Source organism: Rana temporaria, chromosome 6, assembly GCF_905171775.1.
Source record: "Rana temporaria chromosome 6, aRanTem1.1, whole genome shotgun sequence".
Lineage (NCBI taxonomy): Eukaryota > Metazoa > Chordata > Amphibia > Anura > Ranidae > Rana > Rana temporaria.
This window is the reverse complement of record NC_053494.1, coordinates 104,932,866-104,945,098: the sequence shown is the minus strand read 5'-3', so window position 1 is coordinate 104,945,098 and position 12,233 is coordinate 104,932,866. Positions and strand designations below refer to the sequence as shown.

The window sequence follows — 12,233 nt, the reverse complement described above, 5'->3', positions numbered from 1 at the left end:
AAAGGCACTAGGACTCTTGGACCCCGAGAAACTATATTCTCTGGTATAATTGAAACAAAGATTGAACTCTTTGGCCTGAATGGCAAGCGTCATCTCTGGAGGAAGCCAGGAACCACTCATCACCTAGCTAATACCATCCCTACAGTAAAGCATGGTGGTGCCAGCATCATGCTGTGGCAGGAACTGGGAGACTAGTCTGGATCAATGGAAATATGAATGCAGCAATGTACAGAGACACCCTTGATGAAAACCTGCTCTAGAGCGCTCTGGACCTCAGACTGGGGTGAAGGTCTTCTTTCAACAGGGCAAAGACCCAAAGCACACAGCCAAGATAACAAAGGAGTGACTACAGGACATCTCTGTGAATGTCCTTGAGTGGCCCAGACTTGAACCCGATTTTAACATCTCTGCAGCCAACCCCCCGAAGTGAAATTTACTGGCAGGATGCCAAAATTTACGAACGGCACCAATTTTTTTTTTTTACAAAAACGAAAAGAACTCTGGACAGCCGCACTCCAAAATGACTTAAAATAAAGTTGGTCTTTTAATGTAAAAAGTACATACAGGCACTGCAAACAACGGATACAGAATGGCCGACGCGTTTCACGCTGCAATTCAGCGCTTAGTCATGACTAAGCGCTGAATTGCAGCGTGAAACGCGTCGGCCATTCTGTATCCGTTGTTTGCAGTGCCTGTATGTACTTTTTACATTAAAAGACCAACTTTATTTTAAGTCATTTTGGAGTGCGGCTGTCCAGAGTTCTTTTCGTTTTTGTGCTATAATCAGCATTGCCGGCACCCTGGTGGTTCAAACTACCCTTGATGATCCACGAGACTCACCTGGAGCGGTGAAAGAATTGTCAATTTTTTTTTTTTGCTGGGACAAAATCAAGAAATTTACTGACAAACAATTTTTTTACTGACTCACACTGCAAAAAAAGTACTTAAAATTGCCATTTTCGGTGCTAAACTGTGTAAATATTTAAACTATAAACATATAGTTAGTGATATTAGCAATGTGTTTACGTTAAACAAAAGTCAAAAAAACATATTTCTCCATTTACATGAAGGTCAGGTTAATATAACACAGCCAGCACATAGTTTGATGTAAGGACGATGCCACAGATCATGATCTAAAGGTAAACTCTGATGTAAGAGGGGGGGGCTCTGCGTTCCCCTTTACATCAGAGTTCCCACATCCGGGTCTGCAGAGCTCTCCCTTGCACTGTAAGGGGAATTCCTGCAGACTCTGATGTAAAGGGGAACATCAGAAAGTCTGATGGAGGGGGAGGGGACTCTGGTGACCACCTTCCGCAGAGTGAATACACAAAGGTGAAGTGTAGGGGGGGGGGTGTTACTGATACAACAGGGAACATTTATATTGGTGCGCCCATAATAATATTGCATTCACTTCCCCCTTACATCAGTGCCCCCCCCCCCCCCCGACTGACTTGACGGCGTTGTCACTGACCTCCTTTCAGGTGCACCCTGCCTGGCTCAGTCAGATGGCTCCAGGTTGGTGGCTCTGGTTTTATCCTGTAGTCTCTTCTCCACAGTCTACACAAGTCTGGCTCCTCTCGTGATCCCCAATCTGGTGGCACTGCCACTCTTGACTCCTCTCCAGACTCCCACTCAGAGACTGCAGACATGATAAACGACAGGAGATGGATAGAGGATACAGACATGGCACAGAAGAAGGTTAGAGGATACGAACATGGCACCGAAGAAGGTTAGAGGATACGAACATGGCACAGGAAATGATTAGAGGATATGGACATTGCTCAGGAGATGGTTAGAAGATATGGATATGGCACAAGGGATGATTAAAAAAAAAAAGTGCTCCATATTAGCGTATAAAACAGATCGGATGTTTTGATTATAGTATAAGCAATCCAACATTCCAAGAAAGAGAAAAAAAGAGGTCTGGGAATTATGTAAGCAATAACAATTATACTCACTCTTACATAGCTAAACAGTGGTAGAATTTCCCTTAACCCAATTTAGAAACTCGAATGAATGTCGAAACTTGGACCAAACGCACCAAGTATGAGAGAACTGTTCTTCTCTTCCCATGTCCACAGATATGGACATGGACTGTCGGACTGACCTTGTGCACTCCCCAGGGTCACAGGTGTGCTTGTACTGCTGGCCAGGGCCTGGTGTGTCCCTGTCCAGGCCCGGGGGGGGGGGGGTGGTCCAGGTCCATGCTGTCCATCTGCCGTTCCATAGTTACACGCCAGCCCACTGCATTATCCACTGAAGGCTCCTCCGTCCGCCCGGCTCCTGGGGAAGTGCGCCATGAGGATGACATCTTCATCGCTGGCAGGGCCAGCTGGCAGTTCTGACCCGAGCCGATGACGGCCATTTTTACTGCCACTTTTCACCTGCTACTGCCATTTACGGGCAGAAGAAAAGTGCCTTGTTTTTACGAGCTGCCCGTAAAAATACGGGCGAATAAAGCCCACACCCTCCTAGCAAGGAAACTACGTGATGCCCACCTCTCGACGACGCCCCACCAAATTAAGGACAGCTCGGGCTGCCTACAATCCCACCCTAGGGATATAGCCCACACATTTGCTGATTTTTATAAACACCTGTATAATAACCCCGACATTCCCAGGGACCCACTCGCCCCGGACATCTCCCGTGACATTGAGCAGTACCTAGAGCAAAGTGGCGTCTCCCGACTCCAGCCCTCTGACCTGGCATCGCTAAATATGCGGATCACAGAGGAAGAAGTAGAGCAGACCATCAAATCCCTGCCCTCCAACAAGTCCCCAGGCCCAGATGGCCTGCCCTACGAATACTATAAGGCCTTTCTGCCTCTCCTGCTCCCCCACATGTGTAAACTTTTTAACACCTTTCTCCGGGATACCTCCATCCCGGTAGATATGCAGCGCTCTTATATCACCCTGATCCCCAAACCAGACAAGGACCCAGTTCTCTGTGCCAACTACAGGCCCATCGCCCTACTCAATTCGGACCTGAAAATATTCACGAAACTACTCTCGATCCGTCTAAATGCAGTTTTACCGTCCCTCATCCATAAGGATCAGGTAGGCTTTGTGCCGTTTAGGCAAGCGGGCGACAACACCAGAAAGATAATTGACTTGGTGGATGTGGCGAATAGGGAGGACACAGCGGCCCTGCTGCTAAGCTTGGACGCCGAGAAGGCCTTTGACCGGCTCGGGTGGCCCTTCCTGTTCGCCACATTGCGCCACGTCGGGATACGGGGCCCATTCCTGAGCGCGATTCGACATCTTTACTCCGACCCCTCCTCCCAGGTCAAGACGCCCTTTGCCCTCTCACCTTCCTTCCCCATCTCCAACGGCACCCGGCAGGGGTGCCCACTCTCACCCCTGCTGTTTGCCCTATGTGTTGAGCCCCTGGCGGCTACAATAAGGGGAAACCCATCCATCCGGGGAATACCAGTCCGGGGCAGGGAATTCAAAATTTCCCTGTTTGCGGATGATGTTATTCTCTCCCTGACGCAGCCTAGGATATCCCTCCCGAACCTTCACGCAGAACTGTCCCGGTACGGGGCCTTGTCGGGCTATAAAATCAACACCTCCAAGTCAGAGGCCCTCCCACTTAATGTCCCTGGAGCAGAAGTAGCCCACTTGCAGGCCAACTTTTCCTATCGGTGGAAGACAACCTCCCTTAAATACCTGGGGATACACATCACCCCCAGCTTCGCTACCTTGTACCAAGAAAACTTCCCTCCCCTGTTTCGTTCAATAAGATCTTTGCTGCTGCAATGGAAAAAGCACCATATTTCCCTGCTTGGCCGGATCGCATCTATTAAAATGACGATACTCCCGAAGCTCCTTTACCTTTTCCAAACATTACCCATCCCTGTCCCTTATAAACACCTGAGGACACTTCAATCCGATCTACTCAAATTCACTTGGAACTACAAGAGACACAGAGTCCCTCAATCGGTGCTGACGGCAGCGCGTTCGGACGGGGGACTTGCGTTCCCCAACCTTGTCAAGTATTATCAGGCCACTCAACTCCGGGCAATACCTTCTTGGTTTACCCAGCGGTCCTACAACAAGTGGACGGAGATCGAGAAACTGTGGTTGGCCCCGACCCACCTTAATAACTTGCTGTGGAGTGCGAATGTGGAGGCCCCCCCTGACCGTATGCTGGGCTCCATGTCTCAGCTTCGAAGATTGTGGCGCCGGCTGTCACGACCCTGTGGTCTGACCTCGGAACGCTTGCTCCTGACCTCGTTCATGTATAACCCCAAGGTGCCAGATAGCCTCACCCGCCAAATGTCTTACCCATGGACGTCCCGCAGCCTATTCCACTTTGGAAACCTGGTGGACCCCCTGTCGCGTAAGCTATTGCCCTTTGCCGGTCTGCAGTCTAAATTTGACATCCCTCGGCAGGCTTTCTACAGCTACCTGCAAATCCGTCACTACGCCCTGTCCATAGCACCCACCTTGCAATTCTCGCCTCCAACCCCCTTTGAAAGGATGGTCCTGGCCGGATCGGCCCAAAAAGGCTTAATCTCAGGTATTTACAAGATATTGAATGCTTATCCCCTAGAATCCCTAGGTAAACATTCTTATATGACCCGATGGGAAAAGGCCCTCGGCGAGGTACTACCCATTGAGCAATGGCGAGCTGTCTGGTCTCAGGCAGCAAAGAGTTCATTGTGCACATTATACAAAGAAAATACATATAAGGTTCTCTTGTTCTGGTATATGACCCCCGATGTGCTTCATTCCATATACCCCGCCAGCTCCGACCGGTGCTGGAGGTGCCAGAGAGACAGAGGATCCCTTTTCCATATTTACTGGGACTGCCCACTGATTGTCCCGTTCTGGACTGAGGTGCAACAACTGTTGGGCCGCCTCCTGGACACACAGATCCCCATGTCCCCCAAATTCTTCCTCCTGGGCCTGTCCCCCCTGAGAACCCCGCTGCCCTGCAGAAAGCTATCACGCCACATCCTCACGGCTGCCCGATGCCTTATAGCTCTAAATTGGAAGAAGTGCTCTCCCCCTGACCCGGGGGCCCTGTACGCTAGGGTTAAAGATGTAGAGCTGATGGAGAGGATGACGGCCAGGATACAGGACAAGTTGGAGGCCCATGACGCGGTCTGGGCACCTTGGCGACTCCGGGAGGACACACCGTGACCAGGTGAATGAGTTAACTCGATGACCCTTCCCCTCTCTTACCTCCTTCCCTCTATTTCTTTTCTACCCCTTCTTTTCCTCTTCTTCTCTTCTGGGGGTACCCCTGTGGCCCCTTCCATGCTCGTTATTTTGCAGTACATGTAAGCACATCGATGTGATATGGTTTTCTCACCTTTAGCGTTGTGTTAGCTATGACCTAGACTCATGCAAAAGGCCTGTGTCATGTATCACTTAACTACATACCATGCAGGCAGTTGCGTGCCTTACACCACTGTTTACCTGTATGCTGTGACATATGCTCTTGTATACTGTATGCTAGCTATTTTTCTCTTCATTTATTCAATAAAACGTTATTTGAGAAAAAAAATACGGGCGGTTGGCAACACTGGGCCAATTTAGACAGGTTGCAATTAACCTACCAGCATTTCTTTGAAGTGTGGGAGGAAACCAGAGGAAACCGACGCAGGCAGGTAATGTCGTGGTTGTGATTCGAACCAGCGAGAACCCTTTGCTGCTAGGCAAAAGTGCTAAATCTTTCCATTCTTACTAAATTCCACTTTTTCACTTTTTGTTATGATTGTGTCTCCTAATGGTAACTGCCATGTGATTCTTTGATAAGTGTCATGTCATATGAGACACAGCCTCTTGTTTGGCTAAAAGGGAAAATCGTGACAGAGTTGAGACAGGCAATTCAGTGAGATCTGGATCAGAATAGAGATTGCTTCTTATGTCGAAACGATAAAATAAATTTGCTTTTGGCTTAAAATTTCAGCCTAAATGAGTCCTGTGTGACCCTTTTCTTAGATCTAAATCACACTGTAATAATCTAACCCAACAAAAATATGTTATGTTTACTTTTGTATAAGAAATGCTAACTTCCAACTTTGTGTTTCTTTAGAAGAAAAGAGTGAAGGAATCGCTCTCATCCAGTCTGTCTTCCTCGGACTTGGGTAGCTCTGTGCCTGACAGTTTACTTCCCGTGAGCTGCAGCCGAAAGAACAGATTAAAGGGGAAGTCTAAAAGCTTAAAGGAAGAGGTAAGAGTGTGAAAAGAATACACTGATGACCATAGTTCAATATAAGCATCTCTTCCTAAATGTTTTTTATTTTGATGGAACTAGATAAACTTTTAACTCAAATATAGAATAAGAATAAATACTGTATATAGAATAAGTCCTCTCCAAAAAAATAAATAAACTCTTAAAATGTTTAGAGTTTGCTGTAATAATACATCAATAAGAAGGGTGTCTACCTTTCTGATAAAAATGGAACTTGTTACCAATGTTGTTAACACAATGATCACTAAAAGCTGATAACTTTTCTCAAAAAGTGGTGGCAGTCTTATTGATAACAGATATAAGCAACAGAAACAATCAAGCAAAGTAACGCAGAAGACAAGCACATAATGGAGCATGAGAATGAATTGGCAGAGGTCTATAGATAAAGTCGCACGGCAGCATAAGACAGGTTCAACTTGATAATACTGTATTATACCCTACGTTCATACATATGCGTTTTTTGGTGCGTTTTGCATTTTGCAGAAACGTACTACAGTCCATTTAACATGGTTCACGTTCACATTCATGTGTGTTTCAACCGGTGCGTTTTTGGAAAGAGTTTGGTACTTTTTCCTGCAGCAGATTGCGTTTTGCGTGTAATAGACTTTAACAAAGTAGCACCACAAATGCAAGTGTTGTGTTTTTGATGCTTTTTTTTTTTTTTGTTTCCCTTTAAAAACACGGTATATAGCTGGTTGTTTAGGAGCGGGCTGGGAAGTCGGCCACCGCGTCCTTAACAACCGATGATTCATCAGCTAATAGCCAAATTAGCTGATGAATCATCTGAGCATTCAACAAAAAAGTGTCACACAGAAGAAAAAAAAAACCCAACCCCATCGTGTTGAGGGCATGGGGCCTGACCTACTGGGCTGCATGCTCAAATAAGGGTCTGGTATGGATTTGGGAGGTGGGCCCACACCATTGTTTGTTTGTTTTTTGTTTTTTTTTGCCAACACTTTTTTTTTTTACATAACGCTGTCAGGGCATCCCACTGACAGTTGATGACTCATCGGTTGTTAAGAACGTGGCAGCCATCTTCCTTTCTGTCTCCTTAGCTACCAGATATATGAAGTGTTTTTAAAGAGGGGGGAAAAAAATGCATGAAAACTGTATGCAAAAACGCACTGCAAAATGTGCCTGAAAAAACACATAAACCGCATAGATGTGAACCTAGAATTATAAAATAACTATACTGTTGCATCTGAAATCTAGCACAGTGCCAGTATGTGATGTGCCTAACCACTTCTTTGGTGTTTGTAAGTTTAGTAATAAACCTGTGTCACAGATTTTGTAAAAATATTACAGTTGGCTGCTCTGGACTGTAGAGTCAAGACATTCAACACATCAGGATACTTGAGAGGCTGCTTTATTTTCTTATTTTATGTACCTCATTTTCTTTCTTATGTTTTTCCTTTATACATCTCCATCATTAACTGCTTCCTTAGTTTGCAAAGCAGTGTACAATCTCAGATCCTATTATTAGCCCAGGTTCAAATCGGTGGCTATTGCCAGCAATGTCACTGTCTGAATTGGTGCTGCGCCGACTTTTCAGCACACCACCATTTTCCAAAAGTAGGTCCTGTACTACTTTTGGCGACTTGGGGGGCGATTTGAATAGACATCTCTGCATGAACCTGCACAGATGTCTGCAAATCCCCCCCGAACTCGGACAGCATTGCCGGTTTGAAATTGTGCGAGTTCAGCTGAACTTGCATGATTTCTAACCCATGTCAGTGTGAACCTGGGCTCAGGCACAGTAGACCTCTTTCTAGGTAAACAGAAGCAGCCCCCTCCTGTATAGATATTGACCAAACTTTAGAAATGTTCACATCTTATTTAAGCGTTTAAACAGTATACCAGGAAAATGATAAATGGTTTTCCAAATAAAAAATAAAAAAATGGAAAGCCATTTTTCTTCTACTTAACAATTATACATTTACATTTTTAGTTGTAACATGACACAATGTGGAACATTTCAAGGGGTAGAAATACTTTTTCAATGCACTCTATCAACCATCAAGGGGGCACAAGGAGTCTGGCTGCCTTGAAAGAAGCAAATCTGATTTTCTCGTGGGCAGAAGCTCACTGTCCGGCTTTTCTGTAGTCCACATTCCAGGAATAGACAATTGGCAGGTGGATCATATCAGACGCCCTTACCACTTGGACCAAGGAGAATGGTATCTTCATTCAGGTGTGTTTAATCAGTTATGCCAAAGATAGGAGATTCCAGATGTGGACATGCTAGCCTCCAAATTCAACAACAAGCTACCTATGTTTGTTGCTAGAGCCAGGGATCCTTCAGCCCTGGCCTTAGGTACCATGATAATCTTCTGGTCCTACCTCAGGCTAATTTTTGCCTTCCCTCCAGTGTGAATCCTGCCTCACTTGGTCCACAAAGTAGAGCAAGAGAGAAAATCTGTGATTCTTATTGTACTAAACTGGCCCAGAAGAACCCAGCACACAGATATACACATACTCAGACTTCCAGCAGACAACCCCTGGCCCATTCACAACTGTCCAGATCTGCTATCTCAGAGTTCTCTATTCCATCCTTCTCAGTCTATGGCTTTAACAGCATGGCTATTGAAATCCAGGTCTTAAAGGGTCACTAAAGGAATTTTTTTTTTTAGCTAAATAGCTTCCTTTACCTTACTGCAGTCCTGGTTTCATGTCCTCATTGTTCGTTTTTGCTTTCATGTTGCTGTAAATCCTCTCTGTTCTGGACACTTCCTGGTTGCCTGTTTCCTGATAACCACAGTGCTGGGAGATTTCTCACGGTGGTCACTAATCAAGGAGGTGTGATTATTGTGTGTAAAACGAAACTGGATTGGTGCTGAGGAGTTTTAGACAAAGCATCACTGCTCTCTATTGGCTGACTGCCCTCTAGTGGCTCTCTGTACATCAGAGAACCAGGAAACAACAGCAAAAACGAAACTACACTGCAGGCACATTATATGATTGTTTTTTATCTATTTTTAATCATTTTTAAAAGGAATCAGTTAACTATTATGTCTCTATGCCCTGTAAACAGTCATTTCAGCTAAAAAAAAAAATTCCTTTAGTGACCCTTTAAAGGATATAAGGATTACTGAGCTTCTGATTACTACCTTGCTTAGAGTATCAAACCTGGAAATCTTATTTGGTCTGGTGTGAATGCAGCTAATTCAGTCCCACAGATTACTTCATGCCTTGTGTTCTGAGCTTCCTGCAAACAGGTCTTTATCAGAACTAAGGCTGCATTCACACCTAAGCGTCGGTCGCGCGTATTCATGCTTATTTGCGCGTTTGCATACAGCGTTGTCCGACGTTTTTGTACTTTGACGTTTTTTATTTTAGCCAATAGGAAAAACTATCATCTTTTCATCACTTGTTGCTATGTTGGTAGATTTTTTTAATCTTCTGCATGGGCGACAAGTTCTATTGATTAAAGCGACGAAACGCCCGTAGCAAACGCCCGTTGTCGCGCAAGTCGCTTGAATCGAGCGTTTCCATTACTTTCTATGGGAAATGGAAACGCTCAAATACGCCCAAACCGCCCGATACGCGCAACAAAAAAGGGTCCGGAACTTTTTTTGGCTACAGGCGATGGGCGTCAGGCGCATCAGCGTTCAGATGTGAACCATCCCCATAGACTTTCATGTATTTTGGTCCCTCTGGCGTTTCCATCCCCATAGACTTTCATGTATTTTGGTCCCTCTGGCGTTTGTGAGCGTCGCGCTACAGGCGACAAAACGCCTAGGTGTGAATGGGCTCTTAGCTGTGAGCACCCTTTTAACTACTTGACCTCCAGGCCCTTTTCTGACACTTTTGTTTTACAGGTAAAAATCTGTGTGTTTTTTGCTAGAAAATTACCTAGAACCCCCAAACATTTTATATACAGATATATATCTATAGATATATATCATTTTTTATTTATTTTTTAAGCAGAGGCCCTTTAGAATAAAATGGTGGTTTTGCAATTGTTTATGTTGCACTGTATTTGCGCAGCGTTTTTTTAAACACAACTTTTGTGGGGAGAAAAAAACATTTATTATTTTCAATTTTAATGCAAAAAAACAATGTATAACCCCATTTACGGTAAAATATAAAAGATGATGTTACACTATAAATAGATCCCAAACACGCTTTAAAATTGCACACACCTGTACAATGGCAACAAACCTACATTTTTCCATTTTACATACATTTTACCATTCATAGGTGATACCTCGCGAGTGTGAAGACCGCTGTTTGCGTGCTTGCGGGACTGGCCCATGAGTTCACCTTTGCGCAAGGGGGGACTTTTATTGCTGTCACAAGGAATGTAAACATCCCCTGTGACAGCAATTGGCATGTGACAGATATAAGACCCGAAAACCCTCTTCTGAACTTAAAAGCATTTGATCATACCGAGATGGGTGAGATCAAATGCTTTTGATTTTTTTAAATGGCATTTACATCCGGGTAGCCTGGAAGTGATGTGACATCATCGCTTCTGAGTTACTATATCATAGAGCCTAACAAAACCTATCAGGTCTCTGGGCTCTATGATCAGCTGGCGGAAGCGCCAGCTGGTTGACCAGGACTCCCAGTGGGACAGGAGATCCCACTGCTTGTAAAAGCAATCCAGTATCTAGTTAGCCACTAGGATTGCTTTTACAAAAGAGCCAACCTTCGGCTTTACAAAAAAAACTATACCTGTGCAGCTGCAGGCATCATCCCAGGATAACCACTTGAAGTCTAGCGATGTGCGGGTATGTTGCTGGTGGGCAAATGTCAAACCAATTCATCTTCTTTGTAAGGTCTTTGGCTTTTAACTCCCTTGTTTAAGGGGTTTCTCATACCAGGCTCCCCTTGCAGCACTCCATGTGCTTCTCTGGAACCTTAATTTGTTTTATCTTCTTGCAAAAGCCACTCTTTGAATCCTGGAGGTTTTTGCCAGAAAACTTGCATTTATATGGTAGCTAGCATATCTGTCAGATGTGTTTCTGAACTGGCAGCCCTTGCCTATAAAGAGCCTTTCCTCATAAATCATAACGATCATGCTCAAGACCATCCTTTTTTCCAAAGGTGGTTTCAGCGTTCCACCTGAGAACAATATATCTCCATATATTGGAGTAAAGCACAGGACACAGGCCCTCCCTTACTTTCCTTGGGTTACTCTGCATTGCTTGTTACAAAACGTAGGATTCGCAGAGTGGGGTTATAGGGGAGGCACCCCAGGGGTGTCCAATCACCTGAAGGTACATGCATATAACCCATGCTGTGTATGACTATGTTGGTTGGGTACTGTAATCCAAGATATAGAATTTACAGGTAAGTTCAAACTACTTTTATTGTGCTAAAGATATTGTTTAAAAGCAGTAATAATTTAAATAATACAAATGGCCACTTGCATTCAAATATGTTTATATATAAACATTTCACTTATAGCCCTTATAATGCAAAACTTGTCCTCCCTTTCCCCCTTCTTGCATATTGGCCATTGTAGCTGGGGCAATAGAAATGTTTTTCCGTAAACCCTGACACCCGGAAGTGTCGGATGGCCTAGCATTTGACCAAGATACAAAGGTTTGGATAGCTGCTGCAGGTTTATCCAAGTAACTCGGCTCAGTTTTTTTTTTTTGCCTTCAAATCTCATCAGTGGGGATTTTGGTGGGATTGGAGGACAGATTTGCAAACACTGCTTTATCTGAAGTTAAAGTGTTTGTAAACCCCAACTTTGAACTTTTTATTTGCATTGTTTGTCTGTTAAATATACAATTGAATGTGTTTTGGTATGCTTAAATGCCTTATTGATTACATGCCTTGTTGATTGTTGAATACATATTGATTGTGCCATAAATTAAGTTAGCTTGCAAGTTCCTGTGCATTATGCAGTGTCACCACAAGCAGTCTAATAAGCCCTTCCCAGTTCTCTTCTAAATGATAGAATACCTCCTGCAAGTAAGACCTCTTTCACACTGAGGTTGTTTTCAGGCGCTGTAGCGCCTGAAAACTGCCTCCCATTCCTGAAGCATTGCAAAAACGACCGGCGCATTAGCGGCTGT

The 12,233-nt window shown here is 44.5% G+C and overlaps 1 protein-coding gene across 5 annotated transcripts in view; it reads left to right on the top strand.

Annotated features, from left to right (window-relative positions):
• The window catches only part of TNRC18 (trinucleotide repeat containing 18), a 366,965-nt gene that overhangs the window by 267,246 nt on the left and 87,486 nt on the right, over positions 1-12,233 (top strand). For 4 of the 5 annotated variants that reach the window (XM_040357109.1, XM_040357105.1, XM_040357108.1 and 1 more), the window contains one exon: positions 6,046-6,183. In XM_040357109.1, the coding sequence (XP_040213043.1) occupies positions 6,046-6,183 (138 nt within the window). The remainder of the gene's footprint in view (positions 1-6,045; positions 6,184-12,233) is intronic. The other variant, XM_040357106.1, reaches the window with a different exon arrangement.